Below are 25,561 nucleotides of genomic sequence, written 5' to 3'. Positions count from 1 at the left end.
AGCAATGAGGTAGCAGCAGCAGCAGTGAAGTAACGCTGCGATGCGGCAAGTGCGGGCAGCATTAGCAATGACACCGCGGGCAGCGTGCGGCCCCCGGAGCATTCGGGGCGTCACAGTGGAGCTGCATGGCAGGGAAGGTGATGACAGAATATGAACCACGGGCAGAAACCCACTGGAGCTCTGCTCTTTCGTGCGTGCTGCCCTGCTGTTTACCACCAAACGGCATCAATGGCACCCAACGGGCGCTGCTTTGGGACAGGGAATGGCGGAGGCACTTTACGGTTTAGCGCCGGCGGGGAGCTTGGCACAAGGCTGAAAGACCCCAGAACCCAATCAGCTTCAACTCGAGAGCTCCGGCTGCCCCACACCGATAAAATTGGCCCCACTGGTTTGATGGGGCCCGTGCTCAGCCTCGCAACTTTTTTTTTTTTCCAATGCTGGTCAAGCATTCGCAGATCTCGATCCCGATCTGCTTCATTTTCGTCAGGCGAGCAGCACTCGGTAGCCGACACCGACAGACAAGGTCACCACCACCACCACCACACCAGCCCGTCCTCACCTACCGAACTGACCAAGATGGCCGTCGCCGAAAAGGCCCGCTTCTACTTGGAGCGTTCCGTTCCCCAATTGCGCGAGTGGGAGGAAAAGGAAATCTTCACAAAGGCAAGTCTACCTCAGTCCTCGGCCTCGGCAGACATCCAATACATCCCACCCAAGACACCATCCTAACACACCCACCACAGGAGGAAATCCGCACAATCGTCCAGAAAAGAAGCGACTTCGAACACCGCATCCTCGCCCCGCGCTCCGACCCCGCCGACTTCTCCTCCTACGCGAAATGGGAAACCTCCCTCGACGCCCTGCGCCAGAAGCGCTGCCGGCGCATGAAGGTCGGCCACGTCAACTCCCAGCACGCCTCCCAGGCCCGCGTCCTCGCCATCTACGACCGCGCCGTCGCCCGCCACCCCTCCCGCAAGGACCTCTGGCTCGAGTACCTCGCCTACACCGAGGACGTCAAGGCCTCCAAGCGCTGGCGCCGCACCATGGCCGCCGCCCTGCGCATGATGCCCACCGACGCCGACCTGTGGATCCACGCCGGCCGCCGCTCCGCTAAGAACGGCGACATGGGCGGCGCGCGGGGGTACTTCATGCGCGGGTGCCGGTTCTGCACGACCGAGGGCACGCTGTGGATCGAGTACGCGCGCTGCGAGATGGAGTGGCTGGCCAAGATGGACGCGAAGCGCGGCGGCGGGAAGAAGAAGGACGCGAACCCCCTGGCGGGCGAGAAGATGGACGACGACGACGAGATCCGTTTCGGCGACGAGGAGGACGAGGAGAACGAGGACGGCGACGACTTGCCCGTCCCCGGCAAGAAGGTCATCGACGAGGACGCCGCCGCGAAGCTCAAGAACAACCCGGCCATGGACGGCGCCATACCCATGGCCATCTTCGACATCTCCCGCAAGCAGTCCTTCTTCACCCCCGACGTCGCCGAGCGTTTCTTCGACATGTTTGCCACCTTCGCCAAGGTCTCGTGCCTCGAGAAGATCATCAACTATGTTGTGGAGGCCATGCGCGCGCTTGACGCAGCCCACCCCGCGACGTGGAACTGCTACGTCCGTCTGCCGCTGGTCGGCGTCAGCCCCGACACGCCCGAGTTCCCGCTGGGTCTGCGCGACGTGCTGTCGAGGCTGGGTAAGGGTCTGGACGAGACCTCGGACAAGGAGGCGCTGCGCAGCAAGAGCCTGGTGTGGATCCAAATGATCCTGCTCGTCGAGGACCTGGACGAGGGCATCAAGGCCGTGTTGGAGGCTACAAAGGGCAAGTTGGAGGCGTAGAAGGTGCTTTATGGATATCGGGAAGAGAAAAATTGGCTATTGGTACAGAAAAGCAAAGGAAAACGGAAAAGCGGTGCTCGAAATGCGCATTTGACGGGAATAGACGGTGCGGAACTGACGCACCACCCTTGATACCACTTGCATACTCGGCGTTAGCCCCTAATTGAACTGGTTTGAAGCAAACACGCTACGCCGCCGAGTAATTCGGGAACTTTTTGCCCTCCTCAACAGCCTTCTCCCACTCGCCGTCCTCGTCAAGCTCCTTCGCCATGCGAATCACCTCGTCCCACTCCTCCTTCGTAACTTTGTTCACGCTGAGACGGCCCAGCTTGAGCAGCTGCATGTTCGCCAGCGGGCCCTTCGGCCCGACCTCCTTGAGCAGCGACAGCGGCACGATGCGCGGGAACCTGTGCTCGATCTTGACGTGCACGAGGCTCCATTTGCTGCCGTCGTGGGGCGCCGCGTCGTCGTAGTAGGGATTGTCGTTGATGCATGCGTTCCCTGCCGTCGTCAGCTGCGGCTCGGGGACTGCGGGGGTTAGGACTTACAGTCTGGGGAGTGCTCCTTCACGATGCTGATGATGCCCACGATCCCCGGCTCCTTGCAGTTGGAGTGGTAGAAGAAAGCCTTGTCGCCCTTGCGCATGTCTCTGAGGTTATTCCTGGCCGCGTAGTTGCGAATACCTGCATCGTCGTCAGCTACCGTTCCTGAGATGGGGATGACGGGGAAGCTTACCCTCCCACCCCTCGGGCGTCTTCTTCGCCGCCAAATCATCAATCGAGAACTTGATCTCATACCCATCCTCGATCCGCACATCCGGCTCCGACTTCATGAGCCAGTACCGCTCCTCCGGCGGACTCCTCTCCTCGGCGTCGGGGTTGACGTCCGGCACGGAAGCGGATGCGTCGCGGAGCGCTTTGAGCTCGTCCTTGGTCTTTCTCGGCGGTGCTTCTTTCTTGCCTGCGGCGGGTTTCTGTGGAAGTGTCAGAGAATGGGTGTGGTTCAAGGGGATGTGGGTGAAGCGCACCTTGGCCTTCTTCGCTGCGGGCTTCTTGACTTCGGCCTTGGGTTCCGGCTCATCTTCCGGCTCGGCTTCAACGGCTTTCCTCTTGCGACCAGCGCCAGCTGCTTTCGAAGTTTTCTCTTCCGTTTGAGTCTTAGTTGTCGCCTCCTTCTTGGTTACTTTGGTCTTGGCGGGGGCCTTGCTCTTCTCAACGACCGTCCTCTTCTCATCCGCCGGCGCCGCTGCGCTCAGGCGCGTCGACGACCGGAGACTCCGTGTGACGGCAGGCATTGTAGTGTTAATCCTGGGCAAAAACACCGATTGACTCCCTATCTTGTATATCGAGAGACGGTCGTATGAGATTATGGCAGGTGGTCCAGTTTTCTGGGTGTTTGATCCTCTCAATCGCGTTGACGAGATGAACCGCTTCATGCTCGTGGGTGACGCGACGACGGGACGCACTGAGCGCACAGTGTCGCCAGATGAGAACTGCCACGCGCGCACGGCCCTGGTGTTCGAGGTTGATCACGTAATCAAGGCGTGTTGTTTGATCAGGCGTTAGGATTTTGTCAATCGGATCGTGATTTCAGCAGACTTTTCAGTTGCAATGAAATTAGAGGGGGACAGGAGATCCTTTGCGACCCAAGAAGGCTTATGAAATCTTTGCTGGATAGCTGCTTCGAAAAGTCCATGACATGATCGTCAAAACGTACAAGGGGCGACCAACGGTTGGCTGCCCGTTTCTCACTCATCTCCACATCGTTCTCAGCGACAACAGGTGAGGGATGTTGATTAATACACGCGCAGCAGATGTGCAGATACCTGAGGAGGAAGGAGGGTATCTTTGCGTGGCTCTCGACAGGGTTGAATGTTATTGCTGTGCTGGAGCTGGCTAAAGAGTTGGAGAGGGGCAAGATCGTTGTGACTGTTACTTTTGATTCTGCACTGAAGAGTTTGAAGGGGGTTCGCACTTTAGTTAGAACTGATGGACTACCCCAGATTAATGGATCCGACTCCCTCTAGGTCTCATAGAGACTCTGGCATGCCCAAGAAAATTAGAAGATATCCCCTAAGATGCTCTTATAGATCGTGGAGTCGGCCAGAGTCGCCACAAAGCCATTTCTTGACCAAATCAGCAAACAAAGTTTGTAGCGAGGTGCGTTTAGGCTCCCTACGAGGTTGCCACAAGCCATGTAATTGAGTCCAGTCCCATACTCAATCACATTTTCAGTCGCGTCCTGGTCAAGGTTAAGCTCTCGCCAAAGGCAGAAGAACACGAATTTGTAAAGGTCTCTTTTCCTCCGGCCAGTAGCACTGTTCTGGAGACTAACCAAAAGAAGCCCACGGAGAATTACTTTCAGGCCGTCGAGATCATAACACTAGCCACAAAAGGAAGCTTAAGACCAAGACAGGGGACAGCCACGTTGACTAGGATGAGCCGACAACGAAGAAGAAGGAGATGCGAACGAAGCCTTTCCTCCTGCGAAAGAATGACGATTTAGACGACGGTCGACGTATTTGGAAGAGTCTCTTCAAACAAGATTCGGACGAAAGCTTTGAACAAGGCGACCATGAGAAGGAAATTGTCTCTTTCATCACTTATAGAGGTTGGCTTAATACTTTGCAAATTGACGCTGGTTGTTAGATTAAGGCAGACTCAAGACAACAGCAATTCCCTTACGTCCATTCTCGACCTGAAGGTTTCATTCATAGTGGAACTTTTCCTTCACTGTTGACCGAATTCTGAAAATGCATCAGGTCTTGGCTCAACCAACGAACTCAGACCCCTGTCTTCATGTGCAGCCTTCCTCATTTCGCACTGATTGGTCACCTCCCCTGTCCGCAGCCTGTTGGTTCCTCGATGGACATGGAAGTCGGCCCATACCTTCCAGAAAATGCCTAGAACTTGCATCCGAATTGACGAGGCAATGTTTCTCATTCGCGCGCGGAGGCGGACGCAGTGTCCGGTATCTTGAGTGGATGCGCCTCAAGCGAGCACCAACAATGGCAAACAACTCGCTGAGAAATGAGGGGTAACTGCCCCTGTTGATGGCCGTGTTTTCTCTTCCTCAGCCCATTTTTAAAGGCTGCTGTTTCCTCCCATGTTTTATATGGATTCTTCTTTTCTTCAGCACTGACTGCACAGAAAGTCGGACGATATCAGAATGCAAGCCGCAGCTCAACCCACCACCGGCAGCGCCAGCCCACCTGCCGCCACTGAGCCTGAAATAGCTCCAGATCCAGCGAACGATGTGAGTTACCCAAGACACAGCGCATTTTTAGCCGCTACTTCGGCAGTCACAAAGCGACGATAAGCGTATTTACGGAGGCCACCTAGGCTCAAGGCATCGCGGTGGATGATGACCACGCGTCGCAGGCAGATGGACAGAGGTGACTTGGATCTAGGTTCTAGCAGATATGAAGACAGAGTTACTAATGATTGCGAATGATGGGTTGTAGTGTCCACACTGCGTCAACAGCATCTTTGAGCGAGAGCATTACCGAGTATCGTCGAATTCACGGTCGCACTTACACGCAAAAGGTCGATTACTGGGGCCCGAACGACGCTAGACAGAATGAAGGCCTTGAGATCGCGTAAGTGGCTGTTATTACGGTGCCTTTGAGCGGCCTCTCAAAACTCATGGCTCGTCGAGCTGACAGCCTTCCTCTTCGAAAGGCATTACTGGGAGACGTTGTTCCTCGATGACAAATTGTTCCTCGCTCCGATAGGCGACAGTCTGCAGGTAAGCCTCGAAAATGATTGTCTGGGTATTATTGTATCTGACTCCAGGAATAGAAGGTTCTTGACCTCGGAACTGGCACTGGTATCTGGGCCATGTGGGTTTCTATGCAAAGTATCTACCCATCCCCGCAACTAACAAGTGAATTAAAGCGACTTCGCCGATGAATTCCCGTCAGCACAGGTTACCGGCGTTGACATATCACCCATTCAGCCCGGTTGGGTTCCCCCGAACTGCAAATTTCAAGTTGACGATATCGAGCAACCGTGGACATGGGACGCCGACTTCGACTTCATCCATGTTCGCCATCTCGAAGCCAGTATTTCGGACTGGCCTGCTCTCTACAAACAGGCGTTCGATCATCTTATCCCAGGTGGTTACATTGAGGTGAAGGAGCTCGACATCGAGGACCGATCGCAAGCCCAAGGCGAGAACCTGCCTAAAGATCACATCTACCGAAGATGGGCAAGCATCTTCTTCGAGGCAGCGGAAAAGCTCGGGAAGACACTAACACAGACTCGGGACCACGGAATAGCAAAAGGCCTGGCCGAGGCTGGCTTCGTCGACATCGTTGAGAAGAAATGGCCCATCCCCATCGGCGCATGGCCCGCGGATCCGATGCTGAAGGAAGTCGGCAATTGCAACTGGATGTACATCAACCAGTCGCTTGAGGGATTCGCGATTTTTCTTCTGAAGGAAATCATGGGCTGGGAGTATGCCGAAATCATTGTTTTCGTGGCTGAGATGCGGAAAGCTCTCGCGGATCACAGCCTACAGCCATTCCTCTACCTGTGAGGCGACCCATCCAGCTTTCCCGCTTTCCTGTTCGCTGTTTCAAAACAAACGGACTAACCATGTTGAACAGGCATCTCGTGTATGCACGCAAACCAGAGGACTCTGGAGAAACTGAGTCTTGAGGCTGGGGCTAAGCAGAATAAGAGGATCATCTTGGCCTCTTGAGGGTAATATGCCAATTACTTATTCAGATACCTTCACATGCGTCTGGATCTAAGGCTTTCCGTAACGTGGTTTCAAATGTTGATCCACTAGCAAACCAATATCGAGAAGGTAGAGGAGTGTTTCGAGACATCTAGATGAGTCAAACGCACTCTTCATATGTGAGGGGTATTGAAAGCAGTATCATCGGGTGCAAGTTGCGTGTGTATTTGCTGCTGCCTGAAACTCGTATATTACCGCAATGAATCTTCATCATTGGCATTCCATCCGCTCGAATCATTCCGAAACCATGTGTAATTCTGTTTTTCTACCTTACTGTCGCATCACTCGTCTCAACTCTCCTAGGCTTAGCCGTGCTGTGCCTTCGACATCAGGCCTCGTGTGGCAAATGCCCTTGCGTGGTGTCATCGACCGGCGCAGACGCCTGAGTATCAGTAGGATCCTTCGACGTCTGGGCTGCACCAGCATTCTTGGGCTCACTGTCCTCTTTGCGGGTCCAGTGAGGGAAGTGGCCGCTACCTGGGACTCCCATGGCTGGGCCAGGCTGCTCAGGTTGAGGGTTGGTTGACATTGGTCTGCCTTGCGGTTGAGTTAGAGAACCTGTCCGGCGTCTAGAGCTGCCAGCTACAGGCGAGTTCGGCGACAAATTTCCGAGCACACCCGTACTTCCAAGTCGCGGGGAAAGGGCTGTAAAAGGCTGGCGGCTTGATATAACTGACGTCACAGAACCACGGTGGCGGTGTCTGGGGCTGTGGGCTGCCGGCGTGTTTGGGGGCATACTTCCGAGCACCTCAGCGATCGTCTCGCGGACTGACCTAACCGAAGTAATAGACCCGCGATGTCTTCTCGTGCGAGAACGGCTGACAGAGGTAAAGGGTCCTGGGATATCATCCCCCTCTGGTTCTTCTGAACTGACAGGTACAACGGGAGGAGGAAGTACCTAGCCATCTCCTCGGGTGCTGCTTGTCTGGCTCTTGGGAGAAACCGTGTCTCCGGTTTCTGCTGGATGCTCAATCACTGGCGGGCGCCAAGGCATCTGGTTCGCTTCCTCGGTGGTCAGAAGTGCGAGCTCCTCCTCAGCATGCTCACTCCATCCTAGAACCTTATCGTCCAAGTCCATTTCGACATCTCCGGCGCCAACTAAGACTCTTGGAGCGTCTTCGTCACCACTGGCGCTTGACAACACATCATCCAAAACTTCCGCGCCACCCTTAAGTGCCATCATGACCATAACTCTGTTTCTCAGGTCCAGAAGGTCGGCGCTGGGAAGTAACTTTGGGTCGTTGGACGTGATAGTAAAACGATGTCCATGGCGGATGCGATGCTGGGTTTGCGCGGAGACAAATCTGATTTCAGAGACTTTTGCAGCCTTCATGGACGTTTTGGTCTTGGTGTTGTCGGGAACTTTGACCTTGGTCCTCGGGTCTGTTGCAAGACCTTCTGGGAAGTCATTTCCTGGTCTCTTCCTCTTCCCGCTCTTCCCAAAGTCCAGCGGCTCCAAGATGAGGAACTCAAGATCGATTCTCATGGGAAGTCGAAGGACCGGGTTGAACGTGACTTTCCCGAGGTCCCATAGGTGATGTGGTGCATGATCCAAGGCAATCATATTGGAAGGTATGTCGAGGTCCTTGACGCCCAATGCAGCCTTCAACCTGTTGCATGTTGCGCCGCCCCAAATGAAATCTAAAGCTTTCAGATATGTCGTGCAGTCTCCGACATATTCTATCTTCGCCACAGGGTATATATGAGCCCCCTCGGTGACGATAGTATGCAGAAGAGGGCATTCCAAGCCTTCTCTCTGTTTCGTCTATGAACTATATGTCAGCACGATGGAACAATTCGACCAAATGTAGGTAAACAAGAGCAAGATTACATCTTCAATGGACACCGGATTTCTTTGTTTTTCCTTCTCCTTGCCCTTTCCTGACTGACTATGTCCGCTCTGGGCGTTGGTGCTGTTTGCGTTGCTCGTGGCGGCCTTGGAAGATGCTGTCTTAGAAGACGCTCCAGCACCGCGCTTGTTCATTACTGGGGTTGGGTATATAATTAGTCTCATCCATCACTCTCGCTTCAAGCTCGGCGATAGGTTAGCCACTCACCGTACTCCATCACTTTCGGAACACCTGCTTCCACCGCAATGAAGGCCGTTTCGATGGTTTCGACAAAGAATCTACCACTTCTGACTTTGAACTCCAGGAAATGCTGGAGTTCTTCGACAGTTGCGGCCCAAAATGCGGACCAAACGTTGACAGTGATAGATGTCGGATCTATGCGCCGTGGGGGGTCCTCGGGGTTCTGGCTGCAAATCTCTTGAACACTGATCTCTTGTAGTATTCGCAGCTTTTCTTCTAGGCGATCGATGTACCTGACTTCAGGCAGCTGTGGCGACACCTTCTTGCTCACAAGCTCTGGCCATTCAGCCTTGCAAAAGGCCGCCAACTCTTCAAGGTACTCGCCACACATGTACTTGCTGTCCAGGGCCTTGACAAAAGACTCCGCTGCATCGAGCTTCTTCTGGAGTAAAGGGTCGTCTGCTTGAGAGAGTTGCCGCATAAATCTGTCGGTGATGGTGTCGCGACGGGACGCCTCGCTGCTTTCGACAGTCTCAAATGACTCTAGGATAGAGACAAGCATTTCTCTTTTCGCGGCATCTCTGCATTCGTCTCGGAACTTGAAAAAGCATCGCGTGAGCCAGTTTCGGCGTTCCGTTTCATCGCTCGGGGGTACCATGATTGCGATCGAGCACTTTCTATGCTAACTAGTCTGTCAGTATGAGAGGGATGAAAAGCAGTCAGAAGAATATTGGCCGCAGCAAAAGCTTTTCTTACCTGTCACTTCTGGACCCTGTGAGAGCGATCGCTGACAAGAGGGAGGGATAGCCAACTGTGCAGTGTCGAAAGTTTTGGGAGACCTGGAGATATATCGAAGGCAGCACCGACGGGATGGGACGGTGGGTAGGTGGCCAGGGTATTGATTAGATAAGCGCCGCCTCTGCACCTTTGCGGCTTATCATTGGCTGTTCCGCGCCAACGGTCGCAAGCTTCTGTCCCACCCTGCCCTTTTTGTCCAAGTGGGGCACATCACCCTGCTGGGAGGTTCCTTCGTGGGTACCTTACCCAGGCACCCCAGAAAGAAACTTACATGAAATAAGTATTGGATTTCAGTGTTTGAAAAAGGCCTGGACCTCGAGACCTTTGAGTCACACTTGACATAGACAACCAAAGCGATTGCAGAATTTCCGAGAACTTGCTCATTGTCGCAGGCTCCCTGAAAGATGCTTGACGGTTCAACCTGATTCTTAGAGCTAGAATCATCCAGTGACACCCTGATCAGAATGCTGTGGATCTTGGACCTCGAGAACCCCGGACTCGAGCTCTCAGCTTACTGATTTTCGGCAATGGGCCTGGATGGCTTTAGTTCGGAACGTTTCTATGAAGCTTAGGAACACTAAATGTGACAGGCCATCTCGGCCAAGACCGCAAGGATTTCTGAGCCTACAAGCACGATTGACTTGCCGCACTTGTAATTAAATTTTAGGAACAGTATCCTTATCCGAGGGTACTATTAGGTACATCTGTCATGAACGAGCATAGCATCTGCAGTTGCAAATAAACATTGGCCTTTCCTCTTCGTTCTTAGCAATATCGGCCGTCGTTAGAGGAAACAAAGCTCTCATGTCATCTGGCACCAGGTTATTCTGGAATAATATAATTATGAGGTAACGTTCGAGAGGTAACGTTCGATTGATAAAACGTTGAATTCTCTTCTGCTAGTCTGTCAAGCTCCTCGTGAACCCAGATCACCATAGCGTCCAGGATGATGCTGTTCATCATCGTCCCTCCCATCGGTTCAGGATCAGTAAAGTACAAATTCTCGGGTCCACAGGGAAGTATGTGTATCCCGTCATTAAGTAGCCTGACCTAATGCCCCCAAAAAAAGGATCAGATGAATCTCGACAATATTCATGAACCGTCTGTCAATTGAAATTGACTCAATGCGAGAAAGGTATTCGTCGTCGAGGTTGCGCCTAAGCCGCAGCCGGCATATCTGGTAATCTACAGCTAGGAACTCTTGTAAATCTATGTCCCCAATCGAGAGCATATCACTACCGAAGTTGAACCAGACATAACGCTCCCGCCCGGGGTCGCCCTCGGGCAGAGGGTGGAACCCGTCTCAGGCTTTAGTAGTGACCCCTAAGGTCTTTCCATAGCGATATTCATCATCGGCATGTTTAGTCTGGTGCACGCGGGCCTCATGACAGGTTTGCAACTGGGAGGGAACTGGGCGCGCAAGTGGCGCATCATCCGTGGACGTTTGACCGTCTAATCAACTGTCTGCGCTCCTGACCCAGGTCTCCTGACGTTGATGGGACCTTGTCCATGAATGCACTCGCGTACCTCGACGATGCGGGGCTCGATGGTCAGCTCCCAGATGTGAGCGCGAAGCTTGGCGGGAGGTTTAAAAAGAGGCGGAACTTTGTGGGAGGGGTACTCATAGTGTCTGATCGTCCAATATGCTATGAAGTAGTGAGGATGACTTTAAAGTGTGGAATGGAGATATGCTTAGGAACGCTCGCTTGTTTAGACGGTTGAGATGAGACAAGATGGCTGGTGATGTTGACTTTGATCACGAGCTACGAGATCATTGCCTGCTGCCTTGTACCAGAACATGCCAAGACCCATCAATCCAATCACGCTACGTGGGAACGAATCAAACTGAACGGTGTTTAGCGCCCCCCGCCTTAAGGAATCCTTCCACCACGAAATCCTTCGTGTCTTGGACTCAGCTTCCCTGTTCCGCAAGAGTGTTCGATCTCTCTCCGAGTCTCTCGTTGTCATCTTCAGCGCAACTACGCAACTCGTCGTTTAGTACAGAGCAACCGTTGCCCCCGAGGAAATGGCATCAATTTACTCAAGACGTTTGCCGAGTCGATACATCAGAGTCCTTGTCCTCCAACCTGGAGCAGGCCGCGACCCCATCACTACGAATCTGCGAGAGGCAAACATTGACGATCCGCCTTCATTTCATGCGTTATCGTATGTCTGGGGCGACCCGTCTCAGCGCGAAGACATCCAATGTCAAGGTCAACAGGTTTCCGTCACAAAGAGTCTGTTCGACGCCCTTCGCCACTTTCGACTTCCCACCGAGGAGGTATTCATCTGGGCTGACGCCCTTTGCATCAACCAGGAGGACATGGAGGAACGGGCAGAGCAAGTCCAGCTGATGCGCGACGTTTATTCAAAGGCGTCTCTTGTTGTGGTATGGCTCGGTCTTGATGAAGACAACGAGACGGCGCGTGCTATGCCGCTGATGGAAGCGATATACCATGCATGCGAGGATCAAGCCCTGGCTCGTGGGGTTGAGCTACTGAGCATGGCTCACTTCACGATTGCCACGGAGAAAATGGAAGGTTTCGCTGGTGTCTCCATCACTGACATCGCCTCGGCCGCTCAACGTTTAGGCCTGCCAAAGCCCGACTCAAAGAGTTGGAGCGCCCTCAAATGGCTCTTATCAAGGCCCTGGTTCACAAGGGTGTGGTGTGTCCAGGAGATTGTGCTGGCGCGTTCATCTAGGGTTTATGTCGGCTCTCACTCGTTCGAATGGGACAGGCTGGGCGTCACGGCCGCCTGGCTTAGCGAGCAGAATCTTGCAAACGATTACGACGTACCAGCTGAACTCGACGGAATCGCCTGGGACAATGCATACAGCATGTTTGATAAAAGCGAGCTTTCAGAGTTGAGCTTCCTTGAGATTCTCTTGAGCTTTCGCGACTTCAACGCTACAAACCCCAGAGACAAGGTCTATGGCTTACTGGGACTTATCAATGAGGCAACTCTCGAGGGATTCGCCAGTGTTGACTACAAAAAGACTGTTGCAGAGGTATACATCGATGTGGTGAAGGCTTCGGTAGCAAGCAGTGAAAGCCTTGCCCCTCTATGCTATGCGAAGCATGGTGTTGAGTACGAGCGCACAGAATTTCCGTCCTGGGTACCAAGGTGGGATGTCAGCGAGGACGTCGGCAACATTCTTCACAGCATGTCGGTGACGGCTTGGGAAGAGGGAGACAAACACGGCCTGCCAGGTCTTGTTGACTTTCAGCCTTCATCAGATGGCAAGGTCGGCCTTTCTGGTGTGCGCTTCGATACCATCGCCTGGACCACCGAGGTCTTTGACATCAGTCACTTCAAAGAGGACATAACCCCTGCCAAAGCTAAGACGCATCCTTTCCTTGAGATTTGGCACCGAGTGTCATCGACGAAGTCTTACCCACTATTCGGTTCAGAAGATGCCCCGTTTGGGGCACTCCTTGAAATGGGACTGACACTCACCACCAACTTCACGGAAGGCTACGAGTTTGTGTTTGATCTGGAGCCAGATGACCGACATCGGTTTTACGCGGACTATCTTACTTACATCAAGAAACTATTCAGTGTTGCAGGAAAGACTCCTGATACTTACGACCCTTTGGAGGTGGCACTCTGTGAGGGCGATGCGAGTCGCTTCCGAATCGCAGCGTCGAGATCTTGCGACCAAAGACGCATTTTTGAAACGGCCAGTGGCTTCTACGGACTAGCACCAGCCTGTGCAAAACCAGGCGATGTTGTCGTTCTCCTTAATGGTGGACCCATTCCATTCGTTCTCAGACAGACTGACGATGGTTGGATCCTGCTTGGTGATGCCTTCATAGGGCCTCTAATGCCAGAGTCGGATAATGAAAGCATCAGGGAAAGGTTCGGCGAAGAAGAGCTCTTCATTCTCGTATGAGGTGTTGGTCAATGTTTCAGAAACTTTGGTCCTCCAGGGGATGCAAATGGAAACATCAGTCAGACAATATTACAACGGCCATTTTGACTGTTTTTGAACTTGGTCATGTGTTCGAAGTTGCTGCGCCGCCAACTTGCGCCCTGGCTGCGGATTTTGTGGTTATTACATCATTTTATGTAAGTGAATCCTTCGAAATGGTGGACCAACCAGAAGCATTCCTTTAATCCACAACAGTAGGTTATTTTGCTTGCCGGTTCCATCTGTCCATTTGCCGCGGGCGGAAACGTCGAGCCATGAGCGGGGTTGAGGGCATCGCTTAAAGATAGACTCACGATTATCTCGTGTCTGACCCCCATCTTTTGCGTGTGCTGATTTTCATTTCGGTCTTCATTTGTCCCCGTACCCTGCCTGGACCTCGAGCCTCGGCGAACACTGGAGTGGCCCTATACCCGTCCATCCGTTCTCGAGATATCTGGCTATTGCAGAACTTAAGAAGCTTGAAAATGTCCTCCGAGCCTCCCACGATCCGCGAGCCAGACCAGGATGTAGATTTTGATGGCATGGACGGCGACTCTCTACTGCGGCAGCCCAAATTCCAAGAGAGCCTGAAGTTCTTAGAAGATGTGAAAGTCGGTTGCATCCAACTTCTCACGATATCATCGTCTAACACGGCTGATAGAAGCGGTTCGAGACAACGCAGCCGGATGTTTACCCGACGTTCATCCAAGCGCTTAGTAAATTCAACCAAGCCGCTCCGCAGACCCAGGAAGAAGCCGACAGGAACATTGCGGAGATCCATGCCAAAGTCACAATTCTATTTCACGGACATCAGGATCTGCTGGACAGATTTGAGAGTACACTTCCAGCCGAATATTTTCACCAAAGGGCGAGATCTGAAGGTCAGATGTAAGGATGGCTTATTCTCATGGGTTTCAAGGGTTTACTTATAGGCGTTTGTGAAACTTCAACGTTGAATTAACGATCATTTTCAAGTGTGTCTGAAATGCATGCCGGTCGCTTCTGCTCACGGACGTCGGGGTGCATTAGTTCGAAGTAGCAGTTGTGGGACGTGACCCGAGTTTCGCAGGTCTTGCGCTTTTTCTGTTCTCCTTTCGATTTGCCTCATGGAAGCTTTGTAAGCCTCGTCACGACATTCTAGGTGAACTGGTCCTAGATAGACTTTCTTTTCGGTCGTGGAGACTTTGGTAGAGGGCCCAGGTTCCCTGCGTCGTTGAACAACCATGAAGCATGTCGCAATCCACAGGCTGACGATCACCGAGGAAGTTTATATGATGATCAATTGCACCAGGAGCCAGTGCTCTATATGTGACCGTGGCCATGTCAGGAAGCCCGTGAAGGGGCAGGCGGGCATCGTGGAGGGGTTTCAAGAAGCACCACCTCATGAGCCCAACAGCCGGTGGCAGCCCTCGGGTTTAACAAACCCCGCAACGGATACGTCCGTACTCTCAACTCCAACATGCCGGTTTGTCGACCTTTTCCGGGCACGTTACCTTGGCAAACTCCTTTTTCCGCAAAAGGACCTATCAGAGCCTTGAAGTCGCTCGGGGGAGTACCCCGAGTTCCCCAAGTTAACCAACAGGCTCACGCGTTCGTCAGTTGACCCCATCCCAACTAGCGGAGCTTCTCCGCAATCTCCAATGTCTACAATCTCTCGACCAACCACAGATCATCAATGCCGCTTCCCCGCAACAACCCAATGTCCTTGGCAGACTGCTGCCCTTCAAACAAACCCGAAGATGAACATGTGCTCACAGTGACATCTCGAGAGGACCCATTTCTAGCTTATTCTTTTTAACTGATTGGACCGCTCGATCTCGTCAAATCATCCATCACGTCCATCGAAGTCAGAACACCGTGCCCGGAGCCGGGAGTTGCCAGGTCGTTCCCGGGCACCGACCAATCAAGAGCCGTGAAGCTCTCCCCATACCCCAGACTTTGCTTCATTCACGTGTGGGGACCGGCCAAGTTCATGTGGAGATGGGAGGTCTAAATGTTCGGATCCTTCTTGAATGGGTCTAGAGAGCGTGTGAGATTTAGCCAGAATGCGCTGAGTGTGTGCCGAGTGCTCGGCTCTTCCAGGAACATGCATGGTTCGGTAGTAGTGACATGTCGGCCGATTGCAGTACGACTACAACCCAAAGTGAGATGGCTCGGGCTTTTATAAAGCCACGATGGCCCCAGCTCTTGGATATTGGAGTTGGGTTCGTGGAGGCTGTCTCCTTAGATCCTAAATTGTGTCAATCATCATGGCGTCCAAGGGCGATCACGAGGTTCAGCATCTTCGCAAAGCAGCCGAGAATGAAGTCGAAGAGAAGTTGGGCCAATCAGCCATCTTTGAGGCGAAGCAAGCCTCCGATGACGAGCATGCACAGACTTTGATGCAAGCCCTGACCCAGAACCGAAGGGCGGTGTTTTGGTCTGTCATGATTTCGATGTCCATCGTCATGGAAGGGTAAGACCATATCGTGGCTCCTTGCTCATATAGCTTCTGACTGCTTTCACTCAGATATGATGTTATTCTGATCAACAATTTCTTTGCGTACCCCGAATTTCAGAAGAAATATGGCAGCTGGTATGGCGATGAGATCGGATACCAGGTCTCTGGGCCGTGGCAGACTGGTTTGACCATGGCTGCCACGACCGGTGCCATCTTCGGTGAGATACTAGGGCGGCATGGTCTTATGTCACAGTACTGATATATGCAGGTGGTCTCATGAACGGCTTTTTCGCATCCAAGTACGGCTACCGCTGGGTCATGATCGTCGCAATGGGGTTCCTTAACTGCTTCATCTTTGTTGTCTTCTTCGCACACTCGGCCGCCATGCTGCTGGTCGGTCAGATCTTGTGTGGCTTTTCGTGGGGCGTGTTTGCTACACTCAGTCCCGCATATGGTAAGCCTCCATCTTCAGACCTTTCTTGACCCACTACTTACCTAAAAACTACTTAGCTTCTGAGGTCTGTCCGACGAACCTGCGAGGATACATGACTACCTACGTGAGTTGATACCTAGCGATTCAAATTTCAAACATCTGTTGATACGGTCAAGGTCAATCTTTGTTGGGCGACGGGCCAGCTTATTGCCGCGGGCGTACTTCGTGGCTGTCTCAGTATTGAGGGTGAGATGGCGTACAGGATTCCCTTTGCAATCCAATGGGTAAGATTCTCCAACCCGAATCAAGCGAGATAATGTAGCTGACTACGGATTAAAACTAGTTGTGGCCAATTCCTTTGATGGTCATCTCATACCTCGCCCCCGAAAGCCCCTGGTTTCTCGTCCGCAAAGACCGACTCGATGAAGCTCGTCGATCAATCGAAAGACTCAGCGGCGACAAGACTCAAGACCAGATCAATGCTCAATTAGCCATGATGCTCCATACGACCAAGGTTGAAGCTGGTGTCACGAGTGGCGTCTCATACAAAGATTGCTTCAAGGGTGTCGACCTCCGACGCACGGAAATCTGCTGCATCGCCTTCGCTGGACAAGTCATGTCCGGCAGCAGCTTCGCATACACCCCGACGTATTTCTTCACGACCGCCGGCATGAATACGGCCAATGCTTTTGAGTTGAGTCTTGGGGCGAAGGGAATGGCTTTCATCGGTACCTGCCTGTGAGTTCCAACTTTCAAGCGCTGATAATATTTGTTGAAGATTACTCACAATACGTGCATAGTTCCTGGTGGCTCATCACTCATTGGGGTCGTCGCCAGATATATGTCACCGGCATGGGTATTCTGACAGTGATCCTGTTCATTATCGGTATTCTTGACGTTTCTGCTGGAAAGAAAGGACTATGGCCGTCTGGTGGCTTGTGTGTTTTCTGGCTCTTCATCTACGTAAGCTACCCATCTTTTACCTGAATAATCGTCAGTGACGACTAACAATGCACCAGTCCCTTACCATCGGTCCGATCACCGTAAGAAATCCGCAGTGTGCCTATCAAGCCTTCGTTACTCACCTCATCTGCAGTACAGCGTAATCAGCGAGACTTCCTCAGTCCGCCTTCGGCCGTTAACCGTGGTTTTGTCTCGAAACGCGTATCAGCTAGTCAACATTGTTTCGCAGGTCTTACAAACTTACATGATGTGAGAATGCACAACTTTATTTTGCGGACATCAATTGCAGGTACACTGACATTTTGCGCGAAGGAACCCCACAGAGTGGAACTTGCGCGGGAAGGCTGGCTTCTTTTGGGCCGCCACCGCTTGCACCATTTTCGTTTGGTCCTTCTTCCGATTACCTGAGGCTAAGGGAAGGACATACGAGGAGCTAGACATTCTATTTGCACGTGGTGTCCCAGCCAGAGAGTTCTCCACGACTCATGTGGATGCATATGCTTCCTCCAGCCAGGTTGAAGATGTTCACCATGCGGCCCCGCCGAAGGAAGACTTATGAAGAGAACCTTTATAAGATCTACCCGAGAGTAACTTCATCGTTATTGAGGGGCATCGAGCTTTCAATTATCATGGTGATGCCACCGTTCAGGCGCAGCCGCATCACCCGGTGAGCAGGGGTGAGCAGGTAATTGGGGATCCCTGCTTTGGCGCGCTGTCAGAATTAATAGGTGTGGGGTCCATAAGCTTGGGTGTTATGCCAGCACTTCCGGTTCTATATATAATGTATTGACAACAAAGTATGCTTTCGCTTATCTCCGTGCTACCCACCATGCTAATTGCTCTCTGGTATCCAACCGGATTCAGCGGATGCAGTCATGGAATGTTGGCAGCTAGCTATCAGTATAACTGCATCGAGTTATTCAGGTTAAATGCGATCTCTATTGATCGATTTCTAAAAGTGTCAGATTCGCCTTAAGAACAGTTGGGAAATTTTTGAACATCCTGCTCGTCGTTGGTGCTGATCAATTTGATCAAAAGCTCGCTCGTTATGGCATCTCCTTACTTTTTGGCTGTCGCCGCTGTCATTCTCTTGTTGAATTTAGTCTTCGCAAATCCGCTCCCGATCTCCGAAGACGCATCGGCCACCCAGATTCTTCGGGCACGTGCGGACGAACCGCCACTGCCTCAAACGGGGTATATGCAACTGGCCATCCCGCCGTCCGACACCACCCAAACTCAAGTCAGAACCACTGCAGGAGCTGGAGGACTTGGGGCCTACGCGATTCTGAATGACGGCGGAAGCATTTTCCTGGTAGTCGAGGTGGACGAGGACTACACAGCTGATGACTTCGACAGCTTTAGTGGTTACAGAATCACAGTACAGTGCCACGACACTGTTTTCCAGTTTGAGCAACCTCATGATCTGCTCTTCCGTCCCAGGCGCTCGCTTTGGGCAAGAGTCTCCGCCAAACAACTGGACTTGTGGAGGGAAGAATACGAAAGCAATGAGGATAGTGACATTGATATCACGATTTGGTGGAAGAAGGACAATGCGTATGACGATGATTGAAAAGATAGCTAAATCTACTCTGTTTTTTGTTCAAGCTTGCAAAGGGCTCCTGAGGTGTTGTCTAGTTAAGGGTCTAGGAACTGCTAGGTAGTTTTTGATATTTCTTTACAGCAAGCTCAGAGAAAAGGCAGGTCAAAATGTATTGTGACATCTTGAAACGCGCCTTTTCGAGATTTCAAGGGGTGAAGCGAGTAACCTATTATTTCTGGCGATTGTATCTTATTAATTCTGAGATGGATAGGACCTCATGCATCACGTTCCTAAACTAGAGCAGCTGTTTCAACGTGGGCAGCTGGGCAAGGTAACTGCATCTGGACAACAAAGTATGTCGCTACTACCTCGGTCAGCCCGACTTGGGCTTCTGACCAGTCACAACAATGAAGTTGAAAATAGGGTGCGCATCTTTCTTATGGACCGCCGCTCGGACTCCGGCGTTGAGAACAATGACTTCCTCTTGCGACCAACCCAGGACATCTTTGAAAAGAGCTGCGGTGAACGCCTCTACTCCCTCGAGAAAGTTGTGCCCCATCAAGGTCCCGATTTCCTTCAACCGCTCATCCCTAGGCCAGCTACCAATCGGCAACTTGAACTTCTTTTCACTGATATTTTCAAACCCAGCTTGCTCAGTCCATTGCTTGAACGACGGGGCAGGATCCATGGTCCGTCCGATCTTTTCGCAAGCTTCCATGAGGCCGTTCATCATCTGAATCATGGCGTTGTCCGGCTTAAGTGAGCCGTCTTCCGAGTACAGAGTGTTAGCCGATTCTTGGAGCTCCACCCATCCTCCGGGCTTGAGGTTCTCGTAGATCTGCTGCAGCAATCGAGGCCAGTCCTTGATGGAGCCGGCCATATAGCGGCAGTGAATGTAGTCATACTTCTCTGGCTCCATCCAATCGAGTTCGACGTCGTCGATGATGAACTTGACATTAGGTGGGACCCAGTCCGGCTGGATGGGGCTGAGATCGTTGCCGACGATGACCTCAGCTTCGGGGTGCTCGTCGCCGAATTGAATGGGCCAAATGCCAGTCCCGGTGCCGATGTCAAGGACTTTGAGACCCTCCGTGTTGATGGGTGCGAGGTAGAGGCGATCGTGCATCAATCGGTAGAAGACATGGTGGATCATATCCAGACGGTCTTGCTCTTGCTCATCGTTCGGGAAGTTGTAAGTACCCGACTGGTAGCCGTGGTATCTGCGACCGTGCTTCCATTCATATCTCGATGTAATGGACTTGAGCGAGGTGCTGGCGCGCGAGACTTCATCGTCCCCGTAAGAGGAGTCGAGCTCCTCCTGGTCGACTTCAACCTCCACTTCCGGGGCGGGCCGCGGTGAGACGGGTGCAGCCGTTTCAGTGACTGGGGAGGAAGCGGCGGGAGTTGGTGTTGGTTCGGCCATTTCAGGGTTGTCGCGAGTCAGTGTTTGATGGCTTTTTGTTGGCAGACTGTTGGTTGTTGGGATCTTTGTTGTTGGAAGGCAACGATTTGACCCGAGAATCCGGTACGCCTCGTGGAGTAGGGATGAAGATCGGAGGGAAAGAAGAAAAATGAGACGACCGGGAGCGCCTAAACCCATGGAAATCATGCACGCTGCAGAAATTCCGCAGCGGGGCGCGCCGGCAGATGGTGCGGCCACCCTGCAACTTCGGTTGTATCCATGATGGAGCTGGATAAGCGGAGCGCGACGTTTTATCAGTCCGAAAACCCGAGACCAGCTCTCCTTCATCGACAAAAGTTGACTAGAGCTCACTACTGACAGGGATGAAGAGGGTTATGCCACGTCTGATTTGATAAGTGTTAGGATGAATGATTGGAGAACCATCGGATGAGGTGGGGACTTGACAGAATTGACTTGTTTAGAACATCCCGTCGATGTAATGACCAACCTTTTTCTTGGTTGAGAACATAATAACTTGTTATTTTCAACATGCAATTCCTACTTGCAACTTGAATGGATGAGAAAGAACTTCTTTTTGTTGTAGTATGATATCTATTTTAGTACCTGTGGTTGTACCTTTTCTGTCGTCTCGAGCCTCAATTCTCCACTTGCCAGAGCGAGCAGGCTAGAAATGTTAGATAGAATTCATTGCAATCTCACCAGCCGGGCCTTTTCTGTCTTGACGCTGGCGGCTGCGCAGCTGGTAGGATTCTTCTGAGAGCCAGACAAAACAAAAATGAAAGTCTGTCACATTATGCGTCTGAAGTTGATGTGCTCTTAGCAGTGATGGCAGCAGTATTGCTCCTTGATCTCCGGCGCGATATTATCATAGGAAAAGATGTCCGGGTCAAGCCTGAACTTAAGAGAAGAGGCGAGTAGATAGATATATCAATGCGAGCAGTTTTCCATAACTCCTGGGCTTTGCTATCTGGGCGGGTAGTGGACATAGACGACGACATGAACGACGACGAAGACGACGACGAAGACGACGACGACGACAGGAATAGGGAAAGTAGACCGGGAAAGGGGCGGTCGGGACGACAGGGACGACAGAGACGACAGAGACGACAGAGACGACAGAGACGACAGAGACGACAGAGACGACAGAGACGACAGAGACGACAGAGACGACAATAATGGGAAATTTATTGAAACAAAATAGACCGTTATGCCCAGAGTAAGTGGTCATCCGCCCGGATAGCAAAGCTCTAAATCTTACCCTTTCCCGTGAGATGAGCTCACTCTCTTAATCGCAACAGGGACTATAAATGGAGTAACAAGCCACAGCAAGTGTTTGTGTCCGTTTCAACTCTCGCGACGCCAATGCGGCCGGTGTGCAGTTTAAGGCACGTTTAAATCCAATGGAGCATATAATTCCCCACGATGCCAACTTTCCGCGTGTTGGGAAGTGCTGTGGAAAACCCTTCTGGCTGAGGCAACCCGGCAGCTGAACTTAATCGAGCGCAACAAAGTAAAGGGAATAGTCTCGCATACCCACGCAATTGCAAGTCACAGAACATTGAGAAGTAACCCAGCTGACGGCATATGGTATCGACAGCTAGAGGGCCGACGCCCCCGAGTCGGATTTCACGGATAGGATATTTAAGTGATACGTGTCTTCATGTCATCTATTCCAATTGCTTAGGTTGGCTTATCATCGTGGCTTTCGTCTGATTCACTACTCTCGACAGAATCTGTCTTGAAAAAGCCGCATGCAGATGTAGTGTGATTAATTTCCGTTATTCTTTTGTCGTGTTTTGATGATTTTAGTAGGCGTTAAGGCAGGTGGCGTACGTGTTCCAGTTTCTTCCGTTCCTGCAAGTTTCATCATCGCACCACATGAGATACTTGGTCTCGTCATCCACTGCTGCTGCCCGGGTCACATATGAGCTTGGCTCAAGCACACGTTGAAGACCATAACCCGAGTAGTACTTGCTCCTCTCCGCGGTCATTTTCACGTTCGTTTGCCGAAATAAGAAGACACAAGCTCCGTGTCTTTTAAATCCATATGTGGTTGAGCAGAAATCGCAACGAGTCAGGTGAGTTCCAGACATGAAGCCTTGAGGTTCTGACTGGTTGCGGTTTAACCTCTGTGCTACGTCGGCGTCATGGCGGCAAGTCGTGTGCGGAACTACCTCCGGCAGAGGGCTCGGCAGTGGTTGAATTCCCAAACGCTTATCGTTCCCAAAACAAATACAAATCCGAGCATCAAGCATCCGAAGCAGTTCTCCGTTACAGTAGCTGAAGTGAGGACACAGCTTGAACCCGTATTTGACCTCCGCGTCTTTGAGGGCGTTCTGGACATCTGCCATCGTTACATCAACGTTTGGCGTAATTTTGAACAGAGGTACTTTCCAGTTGATGGAAATATTGACCGATGCTGAAGGTGTTTTGAGCCCAGAAAGGATTACATGTGGAGGTTCCAGCTCTTTTCGGCGACCATCCCAGCCATTACTGGCGCTTTGAAGATGACATTCGTGACACCACTCTATGGTGTAACTATCATCTGGAGCCAGTCTCGACGTCCAATCGCGAGCAAAAGCGAGTTTCCTGACAGATCTGAACGACACTTTGCGGTGCGGACAGAGCCAAATGAATCCCTCGGCCAAAATACATTGTCGCACCTCGTTGGAGTTAGAACGCTGCGCCGCGGAGAACTCAAAGCTCCTGTGCGAAGTGTTGCAGAATGAACAGTGAATGTAATCTTGCACTTCTTTCAACCGACTCCGATACTCCTCAGATTCCTTAACTTTGAAACAAGGATCGCAGAATACGTTTCGCCTCGCTCTCGTTACTGTCTTCGGGTCAAGTTCAAATCCGTCTCGGTGACTTTGCCATTGCCATTGCCAAAAGATTCTGGATCTGCCTTTCCGATGAAGCGTCTGGAAAGTATGGTCATTGTAAATGCGCAAGAATGTGCAAGACACCTGGCGAAGCATGTACAAGTCGTCGAGCTTTACCATTTGCATGATTTCAAACAGAATCTCGTCAGGCAGCTGCAAGATTCGAGACCTCCGACGATTTCCATCGAATGCAACTTCCCAGCTCGAAAGCTTGGGTACAGAAAGCATCCCCTTGCCTACGATAGGCTTTTCGATGGGGGGAACTTGCATTGTGAAGAGAGTAGCTTCCCGAGTCTCGGGAACCAGGGCCACGGGTTTTATATGCAGCGAGGACTGGACGGGGATGTTCTCTAACCGAGCTGCCAGCTTCAGAGGGCTAGGACTCTCCTTCAGATTCGTGTCTTTGTCCGTTGACGTGTCTTGAGAGGTGCCTTTCGCTTTTGCCCACTTTGTGAGCTGTATTGCACCACTCTTCAAACTCCCATTTGGAGAACATGGCGGGGGTCGTTCGGCAGAGCTTGCTTGGGCCTGTTGCTGTTGGGCCTTGCCTTTTCTCACAGATGGAAACCATCTGCAAAGGCAAAACTCGTAGAAAGCCATACAAGCAACGTTTAGAAAGCAGAGCCCAAGCGCAGCCAGGAAGATCCATACCGGCGAATTTGCGATGAGGTAATTCTCCATGTCGTTTGGGTGACGGCGATATCGCTTGCGGGGATGTTCCAAAGCGACGGGTTGAGTAGTTGCAGCTTTGTTGGTCGACAAAATTCATCAAATGGGAAATTGAAAGACTTTTTAAATGATTGAAACAAATTTCTCCGGAAGGATCTGAAGCTTGTAGCATACCTCTTGAGTCTTCACACGCAAAAGGTGCATGGATCTCATGTTGCTGTTTGGGGGCTTGCTAGAGCTACCTTGTGTGATTGAATATTGAATATCTCACAATACGGTATACCTCTGATGGATTAAGCCTCTGGCTGTGGATTTTCGTCGAAAACGCGGGTGAAGCCCCCTCTCTTATTTAAGATTGGATTTCTCAATAGGGAGGATTGGCATCTTGGATAGAGAGTGTTGTCGAGTCTAGGGTACCAGGACCAAAGGCTTTATAGGCAGCGATAGTGGAACAGGGATGATATCTACTGAACGTGTGTTCTCAAAAGAGCTGCAACTTGCTTTCGTATTCCTCTTGTCGACATATAATTCGTCATGAGGGCTATCTCCCGTGTTATTCCGTTTATTGGACTGTGACATTATTTGTCAAGAGGCGACTCACCACGCGCGTGGAGGTCCCTTGCAAAGACATATCAAGCCCCTCTCACGCGAACGCTTCCCTTCTAGCCTCTGCCTACGCACATAACTGTCTCAAGAGCTCCTCTGTATCTGCGTGCGCTTCTCCTCTGGCCTCTTTGGCGCACGCAGCTCTCTCAAGGCCTCTTCTATATGTGCGCGTGCTTCACGCAGCTCTCTCAAGGCCTCCTCTATATATGCGCACGCTTGACACAGCTCTCTCAAGGCCTCCTTAATATCTGGGCGCGCTTCTCTTCTGGTCTCTCCTGGCGCATACAGCTCTCTCAAGGCCTCCTCGTTGCTAGATAATTCCGCAGGAGAGTTGGCCCCTGTGTTATTCCGTTTTGCAAACTGCAACGTATCATTGTTTCGACTTTCATTTGATGGGATTCGAGGGGAAACGTGTGCAGGTCTTTCTTGGGCGTGTTGCTCTTGTGCCGTGTCTTCTTCCAGAGATGGATCCCATTTGGAAGGATAACGCCTTTCAAGGAACTGACATACAACTTCCAGGCCAAAGAAGATCAGAAAGAGCTTTATCGATAGGGGTTCCATCGGGTAATCAAACATATTGCCGGTACAATCATAAGGTGTTCCGAAACGGCGGGGTAGTTGGAAGTCTGATAGTTGGCTCAAGGCGTCGAATAGATGTCAAGAAACAATTCGTGTTGAGGCGATTTATAGCCCATCCAGTGTGGGTGTTCTCGGAGAAAGAATTTGAAGGGGTACAAAGGTTGTCTTCGCAGAAAGGTTTGAACTCTGATCATACCTTTTGAGATTGCGCATACTAAGGGTTTCCGGGCCCTAGAAGTCATGCCTTGGGTTTCTTTCAGCAACCTTTTGCGTCTCAGCACGAGAAAACCCACAATAAATTAGGTCACGTAGCCTTTAGGCTCCTGTCTTTCTAACTTTCGCAATGACATGTCCAATTAGATGCCCAATGAGATGGGAAGCATTTTGAGTCAGCTCCTTGCGACTTCCAAACGCATTTGTTGACGGTGGAGTATTGTTTTATCTTTGCGAGGTTGCCAAACACTCACGATCTGCCTTTCTAATGTGTCGAGGACTTGAGTGACATCCCTGACCCCAAAGGCTCCACTGGGGTACATAGACGTACTTAGAGACATTGATAGTACCTTACCCTTCGGAGTTGTCTGACAATGAAGACACATAGCTTTGAGCTTTCTAGGAGGATACAACTTTGAAGGCAGACAACGTCCATTCGCAAGCTCGAGGCGACTATTGCTACCGCTGTGTTGCACCATCAACTGTCTGCT

At 51.6% G+C, this 25,561-nt stretch overlaps 10 protein-coding genes across 10 annotated transcripts; 6 read left to right on the top strand and 4 right to left on the bottom strand.

Annotated features, from left to right (window-relative positions):
- Nucleotides 1-576: 576 nt before the first annotated feature.
- On the top strand, nucleotides 577-1,838 carry GCG54_00010769 (uncharacterized protein; the record flags this gene model as incomplete). Its single annotated transcript, XM_045410686.1, is given in 2 exon segments — nucleotides 577-667; nucleotides 679-1,838. The coding sequence occupies 2 exon segments, from the start codon at nucleotides 577-579 to the stop codon at nucleotides 1,836-1,838; spliced, it is 1,251 nt and encodes a 416-aa protein (XP_045257777.1).
- On the bottom strand, nucleotides 726-3,132 carry GCG54_00010768 (Thymocyte nuclear protein 1; the record flags this gene model as incomplete). The annotated part of the gene is made up of 4 exons (XM_045410685.1): nucleotides 726-1,812; nucleotides 2,030-2,366; nucleotides 2,387-2,545; nucleotides 2,574-3,132. The coding sequence occupies 4 exons, from the start codon at nucleotides 3,130-3,132 to the stop codon at nucleotides 726-728; spliced, it is 2,142 nt and encodes a 713-aa protein (XP_045257776.1).
- A 1,874-nt stretch (nucleotides 3,133-5,006) lies between these two features.
- GCG54_00010767 (uncharacterized protein) lies at nucleotides 5,007-6,377 on the top strand (the record flags this gene model as incomplete). The annotated part of the gene is made up of 6 exons (XM_045410684.1): nucleotides 5,007-5,093; nucleotides 5,180-5,232; nucleotides 5,302-5,436; nucleotides 5,519-5,585; nucleotides 5,639-5,679; nucleotides 5,735-6,377. 6 exons carry the CDS (start codon nucleotides 5,007-5,009, stop codon nucleotides 6,375-6,377), a joined length of 1,026 nt encoding a protein of 341 aa, XP_045257775.1.
- A 1,102-nt stretch (nucleotides 6,378-7,479) lies between these two features.
- Nucleotides 7,480-9,173, bottom strand: GCG54_00010766 (uncharacterized protein; the record flags this gene model as incomplete). The annotated part of the gene is made up of 3 exons (XM_045410683.1): nucleotides 7,480-8,346; nucleotides 8,413-8,567; nucleotides 8,639-9,173. The coding sequence occupies 3 exons, from the start codon at nucleotides 9,171-9,173 to the stop codon at nucleotides 7,480-7,482; spliced, it is 1,557 nt and encodes a 518-aa protein (XP_045257774.1).
- A 1,272-nt stretch (nucleotides 9,174-10,445) lies between these two features.
- Nucleotides 10,446-11,053, bottom strand: GCG54_00010765 (uncharacterized protein; the record flags this gene model as incomplete). The annotated part of the gene is made up of 3 exons (XM_045410682.1): nucleotides 10,446-10,688; nucleotides 10,731-10,808; nucleotides 10,871-11,053. Coding segments are annotated over 3 exons (504 nt in total), but the record flags the coding sequence as incomplete, so codon positions are not given.
- A 382-nt stretch (nucleotides 11,054-11,435) lies between these two features.
- On the top strand, nucleotides 11,436-13,304 carry GCG54_00010764 (Heterokaryon incompatibility protein 6; the record flags this gene model as incomplete). The annotated part of the gene is made up of 1 exon (XM_045410681.1): nucleotides 11,436-13,304. The coding sequence occupies one exon, from the start codon at nucleotides 11,436-11,438 to the stop codon at nucleotides 13,302-13,304; it is 1,869 nt and encodes a 622-aa protein (XP_045257772.1).
- A 503-nt stretch (nucleotides 13,305-13,807) lies between these two features.
- GCG54_00010763 (uncharacterized protein) lies at nucleotides 13,808-14,214 on the top strand (the record flags this gene model as incomplete). The annotated part of the gene is made up of 2 exons (XM_045410680.1): nucleotides 13,808-13,933; nucleotides 13,984-14,214. The coding sequence occupies 2 exons, from the start codon at nucleotides 13,808-13,810 to the stop codon at nucleotides 14,212-14,214; spliced, it is 357 nt and encodes a 118-aa protein (XP_045257771.1).
- A 1,357-nt stretch (nucleotides 14,215-15,571) lies between these two features.
- GCG54_00010762 (Maltose permease MAL31) lies at nucleotides 15,572-17,717 on the top strand (the record flags this gene model as incomplete). Its single annotated transcript, XM_045410679.1, has 10 exons — nucleotides 15,572-15,777; nucleotides 15,832-15,980; nucleotides 16,031-16,216; nucleotides 16,273-16,319; nucleotides 16,372-16,479; nucleotides 16,539-16,933; nucleotides 16,996-17,158; nucleotides 17,215-17,238; nucleotides 17,292-17,407; nucleotides 17,471-17,717. The coding sequence occupies 10 exons, from the start codon at nucleotides 15,572-15,574 to the stop codon at nucleotides 17,715-17,717; spliced, it is 1,641 nt and encodes a 546-aa protein (XP_045257770.1).
- Nucleotides 17,718-18,206: 489 nt separating this feature from the next.
- GCG54_00010761 (uncharacterized protein) lies at nucleotides 18,207-18,728 on the top strand (the record flags this gene model as incomplete). The annotated part of the gene is made up of 1 exon (XM_045410678.1): nucleotides 18,207-18,728. The coding sequence occupies one exon, from the start codon at nucleotides 18,207-18,209 to the stop codon at nucleotides 18,726-18,728; it is 522 nt and encodes a 173-aa protein (XP_045257769.1).
- Nucleotides 18,729-19,071: 343 nt separating this feature from the next.
- Nucleotides 19,072-20,121, bottom strand: GCG54_00010760 (Secondary metabolism regulator laeA; the record flags this gene model as incomplete). The annotated part of the gene is made up of 1 exon (XM_045410677.1): nucleotides 19,072-20,121. One exon carries the CDS (start codon nucleotides 20,119-20,121, stop codon nucleotides 19,072-19,074), a length of 1,050 nt encoding a protein of 349 aa, XP_045257768.1.
- Nucleotides 20,122-25,561: the final 5,440 nt, after the last annotated feature.

This window comes from Colletotrichum gloeosporioides (assembly GCF_011800055.1).
Source record: "Colletotrichum gloeosporioides strain Lc1 chromosome Unknown consensus_93, whole genome shotgun sequence".
Lineage (NCBI taxonomy): Eukaryota > Fungi > Ascomycota > Sordariomycetes > Glomerellales > Glomerellaceae > Colletotrichum > Colletotrichum gloeosporioides.
The sequence above is the reverse complement of the archived record's forward strand: the minus strand, read 5'-3'. Positions and strand labels throughout refer to the sequence as shown.